The sequence below is a fragment of the Vipera ursinii genome, assembly GCF_947247035.1.
Source record: "Vipera ursinii genome assembly, chromosome: 2".
NCBI classification, from domain to species: Eukaryota; Metazoa; Chordata; class Lepidosauria; order Squamata; family Viperidae; genus Vipera; species Vipera ursinii.
Genome location: NC_139513.1, coordinates 286,166,098 through 286,185,338, shown reverse-complemented (window position 1 = coordinate 286,185,338; position 19,241 = coordinate 286,166,098). Strand labels below are relative to the sequence as shown.

General features: G+C 45.1%; 1 protein-coding gene across 1 annotated transcript in view; it reads right to left on the bottom strand.

Annotated features, from left to right (window-relative positions):
• LOXHD1 (lipoxygenase homology PLAT domains 1) overlaps positions 1–19,241 on the bottom strand; it is a gene marked incomplete at its 3' end in the record, with an annotated part of 173,043 nt that overhangs the window by 48,347 nt on the left and 105,455 nt on the right. The window contains exons 27-29 of the mRNA XM_083351181.1: positions 13,170–13,286; positions 3,090–3,252; positions 105–259 (exon numbers count right to left, since the gene is read on the bottom strand). Of these exons, the coding sequence (XP_083207307.1) occupies positions 105–259; positions 3,090–3,252; positions 13,170–13,286 (435 nt within the window). The remainder of the gene's footprint in view (positions 1–104; positions 260–3,089; positions 3,253–13,169; positions 13,287–19,241) is intronic.

The following is a 19,241-nucleotide window of genomic DNA, read 5'->3' as shown; positions in this document are numbered from 1 at the left end:
GGAGGGAATTCTACCTAGGATACCTTCAAATCCTAAAAGAAAAGTCGGGATGTAAAACGGAAACCAGTAGGGCAGCCAGAAAAAGAAGACCGTTCCCCCAGTACCTGTCCTCTTTCAAACTTGTTGGCATTTGTTTCAGACTTCCTTAATTTTCTCTCTCCCGTGTCGCCTAAGTCTCCGTAGATAGTTAGGAATACATTCGCATCCGTTCCAGAGCCGTGAATATCACCCGTGAACACAGAGACTTTGTACGAATAGACTGGAGAAGGGTGAAAAGATATCTGTACATATATATACATTTATGTGTCTATGTCTACATATCTACATCTATATCTATATCTATATATCTAATCTATATCTATGTCTGTCTATATCTATATCTATATATCTATATCTATCTATATATCTACATCTGTATCTATATCTATTTAATCTATATCTATGTCTGTCTATATCCATATGTATATCTATATTTATATGTATATCTATAAAGTAAAGGTAAAGGTTCCCCCGCACATGCGTGCTAGTCGTTTCCAACTCTAGGGGCCGGTGCACATCTCCGTTTCAAAGCCGAAGAGTCAGCGCTTGTCCGAGGATGTCTCCGTGGTCATGTGGCCGGCATGACTAGATGCCAAAGGCGCACGGAACGCTGTTACCGTCCCACCGTAGTGGTCCCTATTTTTCTACTTGCATTTTTACGTGCTTTCGAACTGCTAGGTTGGCAGAAGCTGGGACGAGTAACAGGCGCTCACTCTGCTACGCGGCACCCAGGATTCGACCCGCCAAACTGCCGACCTTCTGATCGACAAAGCTCAGCGTCCTAACCCACTGAGCCACCGCTTCCCTATAATTCTATTCTATTCTAATATTATTCTATTCTATTCTTTATTCTATTTTGTGACTGTCATAAATGTGAGTCAGTGGCCAAGTTTGATCACGTGACTACAGGGGATGCTGCAACAGTCATAACCTTGAAAATCGGTTACATCACTTTTTCAGTCCTGCTGTAACTTCAAACGGTCATTAAAGCCAGCTCAGAGAGTACCAAGGACCTCACAGTTCTCCTCCTCCTCCTCCTCCTCCTCCTCCTCCTCCTCCTCCTCCTCCTCCTCCTCCTCCTCCTCCTCTCTTCAAACCCCATTCCCTCCTAGCACTGATGATGTTACCTCGCTGGGTAATGAAATGTTTGCAAAAAAAACCCAACCAAGCTCAGAGAGCACCAAGGACCCCACAGTCCTCCTCCTCCTCCTCCTCCTCCTCCTCCTCCTCCTCCTCCTCCTCCTCCTCCTCCTCCTCCTCCTCCTCCTCCTCCTCTTCTACAGAAACTCCATTCCCTTCTAGCACTGATGATGTTACCTTCCATAGTTGGATAATGAAAGGTCTGCAGGAAAACAACCAAGCTCAGAGAGCACCAAGGACCTTTTACAACACAGTAAAGAATGCAGTCTATATGAGTGGCTGTCATGAGCTAAGGATTTTAAACCCTCCCCCCCTTTTTTTATAAACAGGAAGTTGTTCTTTTTTGCTCCTCGGTGTTAAACCAGCAATAGCAACCAATCCCAAATGGCCGATGAGCATCTTCATATGTTTGCAGCCAAGTTGAGTACCGCTTCAAGTATGACTCCTAATCAAATAAATAGCCTCAAATGAAATATGCACCTCTTCTCAATGCTTCCACTGTAAGGCTGGGCTTCCATTAATGGCACGTTAATGCAGAGTTTGTTTCAACTGTACGTTATTAAACAACCTAGAAAGACTCGTCCAGGCAGTTGCCAAGAGTCTGGAAGGTTGACATCCGCATATAAAAGAACTCATTCAGTCTGACAAAATAAACAAGATCTGGGCAATCTCTGATTTGTTTTTCTTTCTTTTTTTTTCATCTGTTGTTGCTATGCACCTTTATACTGTAGTTAAAACCTTGGGGTATCAAAACAAACCAGAAATAATGTCAGGAAGCTGCAAACAAATTAAGTCTGTCTGTTTCTGCCTCACACACGGCTGCAATCGTTCAGCCAGCCACACACTGTGATTTACTGCCTAAAACTATGGTTTATTTCGACCTCCTTTATAAGTCATTCTGAGCCAAGAACATACAGATCACATTATGGCTTGGTGTGATGTTTAAACCCAGTTCCTATTTTTAGGGAGCAAAGGATTTGCATATCTTTATATGCCAGATTTGGTTCTCTAAGGAGACAGCGATGAAATGTCGTTCACATAAAATGAACAGAGAGGGAAAAAAATATCCCACAGTTTATCACTGCTGGCAAAGAATCATGCTATTGGTTTTGATGCAAAAATTAGTCTACATCTTTAAAAGGTTTAACAAAATGACAGTTGGAAGGGACCCTGGAGGTCTTCTAGTCCAGCCCCCTGCTCAGGCAGGAAACCCTGTACCAGGGGTCTTCAAACTTGGCCCTTTTATGAATTGTGGGAGTTGAAGTCCACAAGTCATAAAAGGGCCAAGTTTGAAGACCCCTGGCCCATACCATTTCAGACAAATGGCTGTCCAGTCTCTTCTTAAAAACCTCCAGCGTTGGAGCATTCACCGCTTCTGGAGGCCGGTTGTTCCACTGGTTAATTGTTCTCACTGTCAGGAAGTTTCTCCTTAATTCCAGGTTGCTCCTCTCCTTGATTAGTTTCCATCTATTACTTCTTGTCCTGCCTTCAGGGGCTTTGGAGACTAGCTTGACCCCCCCTCTCTTCTTTGTGACAGACTGCTGTTATGTCACACACACACACGCACACACACACACACACACACACACACACACATACCAGTCCTTCTCTTCATTAAACTAGACATACCCAATTCCAGCAATCATGTTTCATATGTTTTGGCCTCCAGTCCCCTGATCACCTGTGTTGCTCTTCTCTGCACTCTTTCTAGACTCTCAACGTCTTTTCTACATCGTGGTGACCAAAACTGGATGCAGTATTCCAGGTGTGGCCTTACCAAGGCCTTGTAAAGCGGGATTAAATTTAAAGTGGGATCTTGATTCCTTCCCTCTGTCATATCACATAATAGGCATCTCATAATAGCTGAGAATAACATTTATAGTTGATCTAAGACCTGGAAGTTGACTTACTTTCCAGCGAGTCGTCAATTTCTTCATCAATCTGCTTAAGAGTTCCGTCTTTCATCAGTTTTTCAGTAAAAACTCTGGATGGAACCAGCTCCCTCATAATTTCACCATCGTCTTCAGATTTTGCCAGCCATTTTCCACAGGGAAATGTGGTTTTCTCAGAGCCCTGAAATCACAATTGTTTTTTTTTAAAGAAGACAATTATCTTTCATAGTGAAATCTTTGCAGTCCTCAGGTTTTCTTCGTTCCCAAGGTGAAAGAAAATACAACACATAGAACAGCACGAATAAATTCTATTTATTTTATAAATTCTGTTTATTTATAAAATGTGGGAGGCCATTTTTGTGTGTGTGTGTGGTGACACTCGGGGTGGGCTAGCAATTTGTCCTGAGGGAAACTTTCTCTAACTTTGAGATGTTTTCTTCAGTGATATTGTATTTTGGATTTTAGAAGAGCATGTGTAAAAGGCCCAATGTAGTTTGTAAAACATTGTTCCTGAGTATGATACGAAAACAAGATGCATCGTGGCTTGTTCAGTAAACCATGTTAAAGCAATCATTTCCTTCAGAAAGAGTTTCCCATTCACATTTGAAGGTTACAGACAGGAAGTCCTCGACTTTTGTTTGTTTACTGACCGTTCAAAATTACAATGGCACTGTGAGGATGCAACGTATTTTCATACAGTATACGGTGGACTTGTAAAAAGGTTAAAGCTTTTTGGATTAAAATCTGGTGGAACATGCAAAAGATATTTAAGAAAAGGATAAAGTTTTCCCCGCAATTGTTTTTATTGGGTATTATTACAGATACTACTGTTATAGAGTCAAAGTTGATGTTGAATTTAATCACGACAGCGAGACTTTTAGTAGCGCAATATTGGAAGAAGGAGGAACTGCCGACTATAGAAGAGTGGACTTTAAAAGTTTCTAACTTGGCGGAAATGGCAAAGATTTCAGCATATTTGAAAGATCAATCGCAACAGAGATACATTGTGGAATAGAGGAGATGGATTGAATATATTCAGAATAAATATGGGACTAAAAAGTTTCATTTAGCATTTGAATAAGTAGTGGATTTTTATGACGTATAACTAGTTAGTAGTTATTTTATTTATATTTTGACCATGGAGAGTTAAAGTGCGATAGAATTTAATGTTTTATTCTTGTTATTAGCATATTTTAGATTATGCTTGTTTGTATTATTATACCCTGTATTCAGCTCTGGGAAGTCGGGGTGGGGGGAGGGGAGGGTAGGAGAGGGTTGGGGAGAGGGGAGGGGGAGGAGGGGGTTCTTTGTATCCAAAAATGTATTGTAAAACTTTTCAATTAAAAAAAAAATTTACAATGGCGCTGAACAAAGGGACTTAGGACAATTTTTCACAGTTATGACTGTTGCACCGTCACGTGATCAAAATTCAGAGGCTTGGCAACTGACATGTACTTATGACGGTTGCTGTGCCCCAGGGGTCACGTGATCCCCTATTTTGTGACCTTCTGACAAGCAAAGTCAATGGGGGGAAGCCAGATTCACTTAACGACCGTCTGACTAACTCAAATGACTGCAGTTGATTCACATAAAAACGGTGGCAGGAAAGATTGTAAAATGGGACAAAACTCACGGAACAAAAGTCTGGCTTAGCAACAATAACTTGGGGGGGGGGTCAATTGTGGCTGTAGGTCAGGGGCTACCTGTACATTGTAAGTTGATTTTTGAACTTCCTCCCTGTCAGTTTGAGGCTAGGCCCCTATTTTCTTGATTTTTGCTCAGTATTGAAAATATTGCCTTCTAGAATATGATTCACACACTTAATATATTTAAAGGTTTCGGTCATGTCCCTCCCTTTCTTTCTGTCTTCTAGGCTGCACATATAATAATAATAATAATAATAATAATAATAATAATAATAATAATAATAATAATAATAATAATAATAATAATGATGATGATGAAGAAGTAGTAGTAGTAGTTGGAAGGGACCTTGGAGGTCATCTAGTCCAACCCGCTGCTCAGGCAGGAAACCCTATACCATTTCAGACAAATGGCTGTCCAGTCTCTTCTTAAAAACCTCCAGTGTTGGAGCATTCACAGCTTCTGGAGTCAGGTAGTTCCACTGGTTAATTGTTCTCACTGTTAGGAAACTTCTACTTAGTTCCAGGTTGCTTCTCTCCTTGATCAGTTTCCATCTGTTGCTTCTTGTCCTGCCTTCAGGTGCTTTGGAGAATAGCTTGACTCCCTCTTCTTTGGGGCAGCCCCTGAGACACTGGAAGGCTGCTATCATGCCCCCCCTAGTCCTTCTCTTCGTTAAACTAGACAGACCCAATTCCAGCAACTGTTCCTTATATGTTTTAGCCTCCGGTGCCCTGATCATCTTTGCTGCTCTTCTCTGCACTCTATCTAGTTCCCTCCCTCCTAATAGGTAAAGTAAAGGTTTCTCCTGTCCAGGTGTGTCTGACTTTAGGCAGTGTGTGTGTGTGTGTGTGTGTGTGCTCATCTCCCTTTCTTGCTCAAGGGATCCAGTGTTGTCCAAATGTGGTCATGTGATTGGCATGACTATGCCAAAGTGGTACCTATTAATCTAGTTGCATTTGCATGCTTTCGAACTGTTAGCTGGGCAGGGAAAAGGCGCTCACCCTGTTGCGTGGCGTTCGGATCACAAACCTGGGCTGTAAGTACCTTGTACAAATTCCTGTACCTGTTTAAGTTGTACATGTTCGGTTTTCTACCACCTTGGGAGCTTAACACCCAAATCAGTGGACACCACGTATGCCTCAACCTCTCCCAATCTGGGATTCTCTAAATATATGGGATTACAGCTTCCATCAGAACAACAGGGATGATCAGGGGACTGGAGGCTAAAACATACAAGGAACGGTTGTTGGAATTGGGTATGTCTGGTTTAAGGAAGAGAAGGGTGAAGGGTGACAGGATATCTCAGGGGCTGCCCCAAAGAAGAGGGAGTCAAGCTATTCTCCAAAGCACCTGAAAGCAGGACAAGAAGCAACGGATGGAAACCAATCAAGGAGAGAAGCAACCTGGAACTAAGGAGAAACTTCCTGACAGTTAGAACAATTAACCAGTGGAACAACCTGCCTCCAGAAGCTGTGAATGCTCCAACACTGGAAGTTTTAAAGAAGAGACCTGACAACCATGTGTCTGAGTTGGTATAGTGTTTCCTGCCTGAGCAGGGGGTTGGACTAGATGACCTCCAAGGCCCCTTCCAACTGTTATTCTATTTTTTTTCCTTCCTTCCTTCCTTCCTTCCTTCCTTCCTTCCTTCCTTCCTTCCTTCCTTCCTTCCTTCCTTCCTTCCTTCCTTCCTTCCTTCTCCAACACTGGAAGTTTATAAGAAGAGACTGGACAGCCATTGGTCTGAAATGGTATAGGGTTTCCTGCCTGAGCAGGGGGTTGGACTAGATGGCCTCCGAGGTCCCTTCCAAACTCTGTTATTCTGTTACCATCTCCAGGACTGTGGAGGGCAGGATATTACTGGATAGCACATCCTCTTTGAGAAGAGAGTCTTTTTTTTCCTCCTCTGTTGAAATATGGGTGATTTCCTCAGCCAGAACCACCATGTTCCTGCTCCAGGGTTTCCCCTTCCTCTCTGTTTGACCTGAATAAACCAGGATCTGCTCAAATGCTCCAGCGTGCTTCTCTCTGCAGCCACGTTTCATTACGACGGAGGCAATGTAGTTAGGAGACCTAAGTGGCGTGGCTCCAGCCCTGGGTGTGTGTGTGTGTGTGCGTGGGTTCCCGCTTCCAGATGCTTTCAATTTAATCCGATCTCATCTTTTCCCCCAACACAGAGACATTGACATGTCTGATCACAATCTCATCAGGTAGCACCATTTTTAGAGGCCCTGGCAGCCGAACGCTATATCACCGCCGGCTGTAATATCCTGTGGTTTGATCATGATCCCATTGTGCAGCGTCAGGCGTGTTTCTCTCTTCCCCCTTTTTATCGCGTGCTTCAATCAGCAGGTTCAGACAGATTAGGAGTAGCTAATACTACTCCTACTACTCCGTGAAAGGGTCCCGCGGGAGGGGCGCCGAGGAAAGGCTGGCCGTGAGAAGCTGTCCAGGGTCCTGAAATTAATCAGCGGTTTCCAGATACAGGACTCTTTATTACAGGGGTGTCAAACTCAATTTCATTGAGGGCCACATCAGCATTGCGGTTGCCCTCAGGGGGCCGGGTGGGTGTGGCCAGGGTGGGTGTGGCCTACTGGGTGGGCGTGGCTAGAGTGCGTATGGCCTACTGGGTGGGCGTGGCCAGCTCTACATCGTTGGCATCAAGGGTGCCTATGGGGGCCTGGGCAGGAGTGGGACAGATCTGAGGGTCTCTGGCAGAAGGAGGGTCTCTGGGCCAGGGCCAAGGCAGTGGGGGCCGTTCCCTCACTGTTTCCAGGATGGCTTCGCGGGCCACATGAAACCACTTTGCGGGCCAGATCTGGCACCCGGGCCTTGTGTTTGACATGTCTGCTTTATTACTTCTAAGCGTGGGAGAGCAGAATAATAGAGTTGGAAGGGACCTTGGAGGTCATCTAGTCCATCCCCCTGCTCAGGCAGGAAACCCTATACCATTTCAGACAAATGGCTTGTCCAATCTCTTCTTAAAAACTTCCAGTGTTGGAGCATTCACCGCTTCTGGAGGCGGGTTGTTCCACTGGTTAATTGTTCCAACTGTCAGGAAGTTTCTCCTTAGTTCTAGGTTGCTTCTCTCTTTGGTTAGTTTCCATCTGTTGCTTCTTGTCCTGCCTTCGGGCACTTTGGAAATTAGGATGACCTGCTCTTCCTGGCTCAATAGTATTAACTGCAAGAGGGATCTCAGAGTCCTAGTAGACAATCCCTTCAATAGAAGCCAGCCGTGTGCTGCAGCTGCCAAAAAAGCCAACACAGTGCTAGGCTGCATTAATAGAGGGACAGAATCAAGATCACGTGACGTGTTAATACCACTTTACAAGGCCTTGGTAAGGCCACACTTGGAATCTGGCATCCAGTTTTGGTCACCACGATGTAAAAAAGATGTTGAGAGTCTAGAAAGGGTACAGAGAACAGCAACAAAGATGATTGGGGGACTGGAGGCTAAAACATATGAACAATGGTTGCAGGAATTGGGCATGTATAGTTTAATGGAAAGAAGGACTAGGGGTGACATGATAGCAGTTTCCCGATATTTAAGGGTCTGCCTGAAAGAAGAGGGAGTCAAGCTATTCTCCCAAGCACCAGAAGAAGGCAGGACGAGAAGCAAGGGATGGAAACTAATCAAAGAGAGAAGCAACCTCGAACCAAGGAGAAACTTCCTTAACACTGAGGAGAGTTAACCAGTGGAACAGCTTGCCACCAGACGTTGTGGGTGCTCCATCACTGAAGCTTTTCAAGAAGATATTAGATGGTCATTTGTCTGAAATGGCATAGGGTCTCCTGCTTGAGCAGGGGGTTGGACTAGAAGACCTACAAGGTCCCTTCAAGGTCCCTTTCTAACTCTGTTATTCTTTGTGGCAACCCCTCAAATATTGGAAGACTGCTACCACGTTACACCTCGTCCTTGTTTTCATTAGACTAGACATAGCTTGACTCTCTCTTCTCTGGGGCAACCACTGAGATATTGGAAGAATTGCTGCCATGTCACCTCCACATCTTTCTCTTCCTTAAAGTAGACCTACCCAATTCCAGCAACCGTCCTTCATGTTTTATCCTTAAGCCCCTTAATCATCCTTGTTGCTCTTCTCTGCACTCTTTCTAGACTCTCAACAACCTTTTTAATATTGTGGTGACCAAAAGCACCACCTAACACGTCTTTATGCTTTCCAGATCATGGTGGAGAGCAGCACTTCACTCTCTTTGGAAAACCCCTCTCAGAACATAGATTTTAAGCCAGAATTATTTTTGTTAGGTATAATTGTAGGAAATGATGATATGGAATGTGTATATTTAATGTTACGTGTATTAACTGCAGCGAGGAATTGTATTTGCTCAACCTTGGAAAGATGAAGAATTACCAGCGGAGGAAGAGATAATTAAGAAAACTTTAGATTGCGCAGAAATGGACAGACTGACACTGGAAATGAACGAGAAAGCAGATTCAGAATACTCTAGATCAGGGGTCTTCAAACTTGGCCCTTTTACGACTTGGGGACTTCAACTCCCAGAATTCCTCAGCCAGCGTGCATGCTGGCTGAGGAATTCTGGGAGTTGAAATCCAAAAGTCATAAAAGGGCCAAGTTTGAAGACCCCTGCTTTAGAATAAGGGTCTACAACCTTGGCTACTTTAAGACATGGGGACTTCAACTCCCAGAAAGCTGGCTGAGGAATTCTGGGAGTTGAAGTCCACAAGTCTTAGAAGTTGCCAAGGTTGGGGACCCCTGCTTTTAGAACATGGGATACCTTTTATCTATGGCTAGAAAAACAAGGTAAAGCGAAAGGAGTTTAACATGTATTAAGTGAACTAAACTTTGGAACTCAGACAATACGTTGCTGATAAAACATTAAGGATTTGTGACTCTAAAAACATTAATAAAATATTGAACAACAACAACAACAACAAAAAACCTGATCAGGATCACCCCAAGCTGAGAGGCTATCTGGAAGTCTCAGAAAAACACTTTCTTACAAGAAGATTATGGGAAATCAATTCCGTGCTGTTGCCAGGAAGACTCTTTATAACTATTATAACTGTTTATAAAAGTGGCCAATAATCAAACTAAGTGGGGAGACAGAAGAGAGTTTTATTGTTCTTTTTTTTTTTGGTAAGCTTCTTTCACTTTGAGAGAGAAAATTACCATGCTGCTTGTATAATTATCACTATCACAAGACAAGAAAAATGACTGAGAATCAATTGGGGTGTGTGTGGGGGGGGAATGCTGGCACTCTCAAGAGAAGGCATCTTTTCAAATTATATTTGAGGCAACATCCCCCCATGGTCTCCTCTAGCATCTGTTGCGACAAAAAGACTTGGCTGCTGATTCCATCCCGGAAGGTCTAACTTTGCATGGTTTCCTTTGCATTTATTCTTGCTTTAGTATCCATGCAAGCATTCTTTTTTTTTTCCCCGGACCCTTTTTTTGTGCATCTAGCTAAAACGTATAAGGAACGGTTGCTGGAATTGGGCATGTCTAGTTTAACGAAGAGAAGGGTGAGGGGTGACATGATAGAACTAAGGAGAAGTTTCCTAACAGTGAGGAGGAGGATTACTAACCAAGGAGAGAAGCAACCTGGAACTAAGGAGGAACTTCCAGACAGAGAGAACAATTAACCAGCGGAACTCCTTGCCTCCAGAAGCTGTGAATGTTCCAACACTGGAAGTTTTCATAAAGAGGCTGGACAGCCATTGGTCTGAAATGGTATAGGGTCTCCTGCCTGAGCAGGGGGTTGGACTAGATGACCTCCAAGGTCCCTTCCAACTTATTTATTATTATTATTATTATTATTATTATTATTATTATTATTATTATTATTATTCTTTTATTCATAAAACATGAAACTCAGTCAACTGAACACTCAAACTGACTGGCGCTAATGGTTGGCACGGGTTGCTGCCAGCATAATAGGTATCAACCAGGTATCTCCTTAAAATGTAAGATGTTCCGAGTAGTGCAGTTTTTTGTAGCTTTGCTGGAGTTATTGATGTGTTTTGTAAAGTTTTTGGACATAGTTCCCAGTGCCCCAATGACAATGGGTGTCACTGTTACACATTTCATCCATAATCACGCAGTTTCGATGGCCAGGTCGCGGTATTTCGTAATTTTTCCCAGTTCTTTTTCTTCAACTCTGGCATCTCCTGGTACAGCGATATCAATCAGCTGTACGCTTCGGTTCTCTACAACTGTGATATCTGGCGTGTTGTGTTCCAAATGGCGATCTGTCTGTATTCAGGAGTCCCACAAGATCTTCACCCTCTCATTCTCGACAACTTTTTCCACCCTATGTTCCCACGACTTTTCGGACACAGGCAAGTCGTATTTTTTACACAATGCCCAGTGGATTAGTTTAGCGACTCGGTCATGTCTAGCTTTGTAATCAGTCTATTATTATTATTATTATTATTATTATTATTATTATTATTATTATTATTATTATTATTATTATTATTATTATTATTATCTCCTCCTCCTTTCTATCTAATTCTCCTCTCCAAACTGCCCCAGATTTTGGACTGTTTCTGCCCTTTCACTCAGCTTCCCATTTCGCTGGCAGTGGCCCTTAAGGCAACAGACCAAGGAGCTGAGAGACGACAGCCCTGGGGCTGCTAGCTTCTCTCCTGCCTGATGCGTGTCCAGGTAGTCCTCAACCTATGACGACAAGAGCGTCCCCCATTTTTTTTTATTGCTGAGGCAGTTGTTAAGGAGGCTTACCCCATTTTGCAACCTTTCTTGCTACAGCTGTTAAGGGAATCACCGCAGTGGTTAGGTTAGCAACTTGGCCGTTAAGTGAATCTGCCTTCACTTGTCGGAAGGATGCAGAAGGGGATGACACGACCCCAGGACACTGCAACCGTCATAAGTAGGAGCCGGTTGACACGGGTCTGAACTTTGATCACGTGAGCACGGGGATGCCGCAACGGTCCCAAGCGTGAAAAAAATGGTCATAAGTCACATTTTTCCCCAGTGCCATTGTAGCTTCGAACGGTCACTAAATGAATGGATGTAAGTGGAGGACTATCTGTATAATAAAGCTGCAGTTGTTCTTGGAGAGATCTGTCTACTGAGAGCGGATAACGCTGCTCCTGCTAGTAAATGGAGGGCCGTAAGAAGCGAACTGTGCATAATGCGTGCCAACGCAATCTCATTTGTTCCAGGGATGAGAGGGAGATGCTGTCGCATTTATCTCCACGTCCCTTGATGGAGCTGCTGGCTCCGTTCCATTCATCGATTGCAGTTGATCTCTCAATCTGCTGCAGCTTTATTAGGTGGCTCTGCTTAGGCAACGTGGTCTCTGGAGCCCCTACAGTGCCTGCAGACAGCCCCCTTCCGCCTACCTGACTTTAAAAACAATATTCATTTGGGTTTCCAAAGTTCTTTTCAAAGAAAGAGACAGAGCGAGGAAGGAAGGAAAGAAATAAAGAAAGAAAGAAAGAAAGAACGAAGGAAAGAAGGAAAGAAAGAAAGAGAGAGGGGGGAGGGAGGGAGGGAGGGAGGAAGGAAGGAAGGAAGGAAGGAAGGAAGGAAGGAAGGAAGGAAGGAAGGAAGGAAGGAAAAAGAAAAGAAAGAAAGAGAAAGAAAGAAAAAAAGAAAAAAGAGGGAGGGAGGGAGGGAGGAAGGAAAGAAGGAAGGAAGGAAGGAAGGAAAAAGAAAAGAAAGAAAGAGAAAGAAAAAAAGAAAAAAGAGGGAGGGAGGGAGGGAGGAAGGAAGGAAGGAAGGAAGGAAGGAAGGAAGGAAGGAAAAGAAAAGAAAGAAAGAAAGAAAAAAAGAAAAAGAGGGAGGGAGGGAGGGAGGAAGGGGAAGAAAGGAAGAAAAGAAAGAAGGAAGGAAGGAAAGAAGAAAGAAAGAAAGAAAGAAAGAAAGAAAGAAAGAAAGAAAGAAGAAAAGAGAAAGAAAGAGAGAGAGGGAGGGAGGGAGGAAGGGGAAGGAAGGAAGGAAGGATGGATGGAAGGAAGGAAGGAAGGAAGGAAGAAAGAAAGAAAGAAAGAAAGAAAGAAGAAAAGAGAAAGAAAGAGAGAGAGGGAGGGAGGAAGGAAGGGAAGGGAAGGAAGAAAAGAAAGAAGGAAGGAAGAAAAGAAGGAAGGAAGGAAGGAAGAAAGAAAGAAAGAAAGAAAGAAAGAAAGAAAGAAAGAAAGAAAGAAAGAAAGAAAGAAAGAAAGAAAGAAAGAAAGAAAGAACAGGAAAGTGGTCTATTGTTAAATCACCAGGTCTCTAAGGAAACTATTTTGTGGATGTGCCCAACCCATACTGTTAATATCCAAATGGTCACTAAACAACGATTGTAAGTCAAGGACGACCCGTGTTGTGCCTTTATAAAGCCACCATCTACATTCTTGGCAGGACTGAAATTTGAACTGGTGACTGATTTATTCGACAAGCATCTGCCTTAGGCAAAGTAGAAAAGAGACTTGGGTGGAAGAAATACACATTGCAAAAAATTCCTCCTTACCTTTCCATTGGGTAATAGCCTCCGTATATCCACCTGATCAAGATGCCAGCCTGAATTGATCCCGGAGCCGTCGTGCCCAATGCGGATCTTTTCAAGGATGTCTCCAACGTCTTCTAGCTGAAGAAATTTAGGGGAAAAAGGGGTTACGGAATTAGCCGAAGCAGTTTTCTTAAAGTCCAAAATACAATTCATTTTTTTCCCCTTTAATTCACATTTTATTTTTTTTCCTAATGGGATAAAATGACAATAAACACTCTGATGGACCCTCCAAATGCAGCCACCTTGGATGGGTTTCATTTTATTTTGATTTTGTGTGACAAATATAGCATGAATGCATGCAATTCACAAAAACAACCCATAAAATGCTTAGGGGACAATAACAAAGATGATCAGGCAACTGGAGGCTAAAACATATAAAGAACGGTTGCTGGAATTGGGTATGACTTTAGTTTAATGCAAGGAAGGACAAGGGGTGACATGATAGCCGTCTTCCAGTATCTCAGGGGCTGCCCCAAAGAAGAGGGAGTCAAGCTGTTCTCCAAAGCACCCGAAGGCAGGACAAGGAGCAACGGATGGAAACTAATCAAGGAGAGAAGCAACCTGGAACTAAGGAGGAATTTCCTGAAAGTTCGAACAATTAATCACTGGAATAGAATAGAATAGAACAGAATACATGGAATGGAACAGAACGGAACAGAATAGAATAGAAACAGAACAGAACAGAATAAAATAGAAACAGAATAGAGAATAGAGAATAGAATAGAATAGAATAGAATAGAATAGAATAGAATAGAATAGAATAGAATAGAATAGAATAGAATAGAATAGAATAGAATAGAATAGAATAGAATAGAGCTGGAAGGGACCTTGGAGGTCTTCTAGTCCAGCCCCCCGCTCAAGCAGGAGAACCTATACCATCTCAGACAGGTGAATGTCTAGTCTCTTCTTAAAATGTAGGTGCTCCAGTGATGGAGCACCTACAATTTCTGGAGGCAACGTCTGTTCCACCGGTTAATTGTTCTCACTGTCAAGAAGTTTCTTGCTTCTCTCCTTGATTACCTTCCATCCTGCCCTCTGTATATTCTTACAAACAGGTTACATTGATTTGTTTTCTTTTGTTTTTCTTTTCCTCCTCTCCATATTTCATATTTGTCAAATCAAACTTTGAGAAAGAGAGAGAGAGAGAGAGAGAGAGAGAGAGAGAGAGAGAGAGAGAGAGAGAGAGAGAGAGGGATCTAGAACACAATGGCACCAGTGTTAATAAATGTTCAGACACCTTCTACTAAAATAAACTGGAAACAAAAACTCAATTATCTATGTGTCTACATTTTATATTATCAAGGTTTTCTTTTTAAAAAAAAGAGCTACATAAACTCGCAAACCAGCTTCCAAAAATTTAGAGATGTCTTCAGATACAAAGAGCAATCAGCGATTGTGAGCTGGTGTTGCCAACCGCTCTGCTGTAACAAATATGAGCATCAAAAGACAAAAAAAAACACTCGGCATTTGGTTTGCAATTCTGTTCACATTCTCAGAAAAGACTAGAAGAAGCTGAGGACTATGAGGTCGGCTTCAAAAGTTTGCTTTCTGGGGAGCTAATGTTTTGTGCTACATCCCCAAAGCAAGTTATGCATCCCCCATAACATGCTCTCCAAATTCCAAATACGATGCCTCCCCCACCCCAAAAGGAGCCCCCTGTTTTACATCATGTACAATTTTATAATAATTGCCCTCTTCATTTGATTTATTTCTATGCTCAATATCATCCCCCAAATACTAGGCCTGGAGACTAAAACGTATGAAGAACGGCTGCGGGACTCGAGTTTGGCTAGTCCACAGGTCTGCAACCCACGGCTCCGGAGCCGCATGCGGCTCTTTCAGCCGTCTCCTGCAGCTCGCAGTCCTCTGCCATGTGCAGTCCAAAAAAAAAAAAGTGGGACTAAAAAAGTTCAACCAAAATTCAAATATGCAGGGTAGGTGCATATCTCGCCTTGGCTCCACTCTTCAGTCAAACCCTGTTCTGCGCATGTGCGCATGTACATGCATGCGCACACATTTTTTGCGGCCCCCAGTTTTTCCTTTTGTGAGGGTAACTGGTTCCGAGTGGCTCTTTCACTGTTTCAGGTTGCTGACCCCTGGGCTAGTCCAAAGAAAAGAAGAAATAGGGGAGACATGTTAGCAGCGTTCCAGCATCTGAGGGGCTGCCAGAAAGAAGAGGAGGGGGTCCAACTATTCTCCAAAGCACCAGAGGGAAGGACGAGAAACAATGGTTGGAAAGTGACCAAGGAGAGAGGCAACCTGAGTGTTTAGTTGATCTTAAACCAGAGACGTATCTGCTTGGCTCCAAGGCCTGGAAATATTAAGAAGGATATATGGTATTTGGTTTCACATATCTTAACGGTGGCAAGGATGGGGCATGCTCAATTTTGGAAGGCAAATCATACCCCGCCGGATGAAGTTATAATTAGGAGAATACTTGATTGTGCAGAAGCAGACACATTGACCAAGAAGTTGAAGGGTAAAGAAGAGACACCAGCATTTCTATCATGGAATAAATGGTATATTTGGATGGATAAAAGATTGAAGAAATGAGGGTGGCTTGGAGGTTGGTCAAAAATGAAGTGATATAGTCTTTGTTAATGAATAAGCTTTGGAGTTGGATGGTTATAAGAGACTTAATGAGCGGAATATAATTGTTAGTTTAGAAGTAGATATAATGTAAAATTTTTGAAATGGTTTTCAATTTTTTGATTTCTTCGGTTTTTGTATATTGTAAATGTTTTTTTATCTTTGTTGGTGTATGGTGTGTTTTTAACACGAAATGTAAATAAAGATTTAATTAAAAAAAAGAGAGAGGCAACCTGGAATAGTTAGTTATAGTTATAGTTTATTTGATTTATATACCGCCCTTCTCCTTGGTAGGGACTCAGGGCGGTTCACAGGGCATATATCAAAAAGAGAATACAAAAATTAAAAAAGGAATTAAACCCATGCCCAATAAAACAGTGGTACAAATTAAAAACAATTAAAAACCCATAATCCCCCATCAGGCCAGACCAGCTAATTCGAACAGGTGGGTCTTCAGGCCCCGACGGAAAGTTCGGAGGTCTGGTGCCATCCGGAGCTCCACCGGCAGTTGATTCCATAATGCCGGAGCCCCCACAGAGAAGGCCCTCCCCCTGGGGGCCACCAGTCGACATTCCCTGACTGGCGGCACCCTGAGGAGGCCCTCTCTGTGGGAACGCACAGGGCGGAGGGGAGTCGATGCCGGCAGCAGGTGGTCCCCGAGGTATCCCGGACCCATGCCATGTAGGGCCTTAAAGGTCGTAACCAACACCTTGAACCTCACCCGAAAGACAACTGGCAACCAATGCAGCTCGCGGAGCAAAAGGTGTAACATGGGAGTACCGGGAAACTCCCAAGACAACTCTCGCGGCCGCATTCTGTACCAGTTGGAGCCTCCGAGTGGTCTTCAAGGGAAGCCCCATGTAGAGAGCATTACAGTAATCAAGGCGAGAGGTCACGAGCGCATGAGTGACCGTACACAGGGCATCCCGGTTCAGATAGGGCCGCAACTGGCGCACCAGGCGAACCTGGGCGAAAGCCCCCCTAGTCACGGCCACTATATGCTCTTCCAAAGTAAGCCGTGAATCTAGGAGGACTCCCAAGTTGCGAGCCCTATCCACGGGGGGTAAGAGCTCACCCCCCATAGAAAGAGGTGGAACATTTGGAATGTCCCGCGATGCCGGAATGCACAGCCACTCAGTCTTGTCAGGGTTAAGCTGAAGTCTGTTCCTCCCCATCCAGACCCGAACCGCCTCCAGGCAACGGGACATCACAGCGAGGGCATCACTGGGGTGGTTTGGGGTCGAAAAGAAAAGTTGGGTATCATCGGCATACTGATGATACCCAACTCCAAAACCACGAATGATCTCACCCAGCGGTTTCATATAGATGTTGAACAGGAGAGGCGAGAGAACCGACCCCTGAGGAACTCCACAAACGAGAGACCTAGGGGCCGATCTCTGCCCCCCTGCCAACACCGACTCCGAGCGTCCCAGGAGATAGGAGGAGAACCACTGAAGAACTGTGCCTCCCACTCCCAGTCCCCTGAGACGCCGCAGCAAGATACCATGGTCGATGGTATCGAAAGCCGCTGAGAGGTCTAATAGGACTAGGACAGAGGAATGTCCCCTATCCCGCGCCCTCCAGAGATCATTCACCAGAGCGACCAATGCCGTCTCCGTGCTGTACCCGGGCCTGAAACCCGATTGGTAGGGGTCCAGATAATCCGCTTCATCCAGGACCAGAGGGAGCTGATGCGCCACCACACTCTCAACAACCTTCGCAAGAAAGCGAAGGTTGGAGACTGGACAAAAGTTGTTCAAAACGGCTGGGTCCAGGGCAGGCTTCTTGAGGAGAGGTCTCACCACCGCCTCCTTCAAGAAGGTGGGGAAATAACCCTCACTCAAAGAAGCAGATATAACCGCCTGGAGCCAGCCTCGTGTCCTCTCCCTAGCTGCATAAACCAGCCAGGAAGGGCACGGGTCCAACAAACATGTGGAGGAGCTCAGCCTCCTCATAATCCTGTCCACTTCATCAGGGGTCACAGAATCAAACTCTTCCCAGATAACATTGACAAGACCGCCCGTGTCCTGATCGCCCGACTCTGCCCAGCTGGAGTCCAAACCGGTCCGAATCCGAGCGATTTTATCCGACAGATGATGGCTAAATTCCTCGGCACGACCTTGCAAGGGATCCTCCCTCACCTCCTGATTAAGAAGTGAGCGAGTCACCCTAAACAAGGCGGCCGGGCGATTATCTGCGGACGCGATGAGGGTGGAGAAGTAATTACACCTCGCCACCCTCATCGCAGCGAGATAAGACCTAATATAGGTTCTTAACCGCAACCGGTCGGGTTCGGATCGGCTAGACCTCCAGCAGCTCTCTAGGCCCCGTTTCCGGCGCTTCATCTCCCAGAGCTCCGCGGAGAACCATGGAGCTCGCTGGGGTCTGCGCCGGGTCAGGGGCCGCAAGGGTACAACCCGGTCAAGTGCCTCAGTGGCTGCCCTTTCCCAGGCTTCCACTAAGGCATCCGCCGAGCTGTGAGCAGTGGAGGCAGGTGGGGACCCCAGCGCCGCTTGGAATCTATCAGGATCCATTAAGCGTCTGGGGCGGTACCATCTAATTGGCTCCGTGTCCCCACGGCGGGGGGTGGCAAAGCGGAAGACCAGCCGCAGGAGATGATGATCGGTCCATGACAGGGGCATAATAAATGGAGAGCCCCCACCTAGATCATCCAACCACCGTCTAGATAAAAAAATCAGGTCAAGGGTGTGGCCTCCCTCATGAGTTGGCTCTGAAATTACTTGCGTCAGGTCCATGGCCGCCATGGAAGCCATGAACTCCCGAGCTAGCTCAGATGAACCTCCCAGGGATGGTAGATTGAAGTCTCCCAAAACTATAAGTTTGGGAAACTCAACCACCAAACCTGAGAGGATATCGAGCAGCTCGGGCAGGGCTGCAGCTGTGCGACTAGGCGAAATGTACACCAGCAGCAAGCCCAACTGCGCCCCAGGACCAAATCTCATGAAGAGAGACTCACACCCGACTATCTGAGGAACGGTGGTCTCCCGCGGACATAAGGTCTCCCTAATGGTAACCGCCACTCCCCCACCCCTACCTTGAGCTCGTGGCCGGTGTAGCACCCGGAAACCTGGTGGGCAGAGGTCAACCAGAGGGACCCCACCCTCTAGGCCCAACCAAGTCTCCGTGATGCAAGCCAGGTCCGCATGCTCACCCTCAACTAAATCCCTAACGAGGGGAGCTTTATTAACCACGGACCTGGCATTCAGGTACACCAGCCGGAGCTCAGGAGGCTGCACATCCCCGCTCCCGGGACCTCGGGGAAGAACCAGAGGGTCGGAGCGCCTCACCGCTTGTAAACAGCGGAGACGGCCCTCCCGGTAACGATATGGCCCCCTGTCTCTCCGCCTGCTGCCTTTCCCCGTCGTGGGAATTGGTAGTCCCACGACGAATGATGTAGGAACTTCCTAACAGGGAGGACAATTA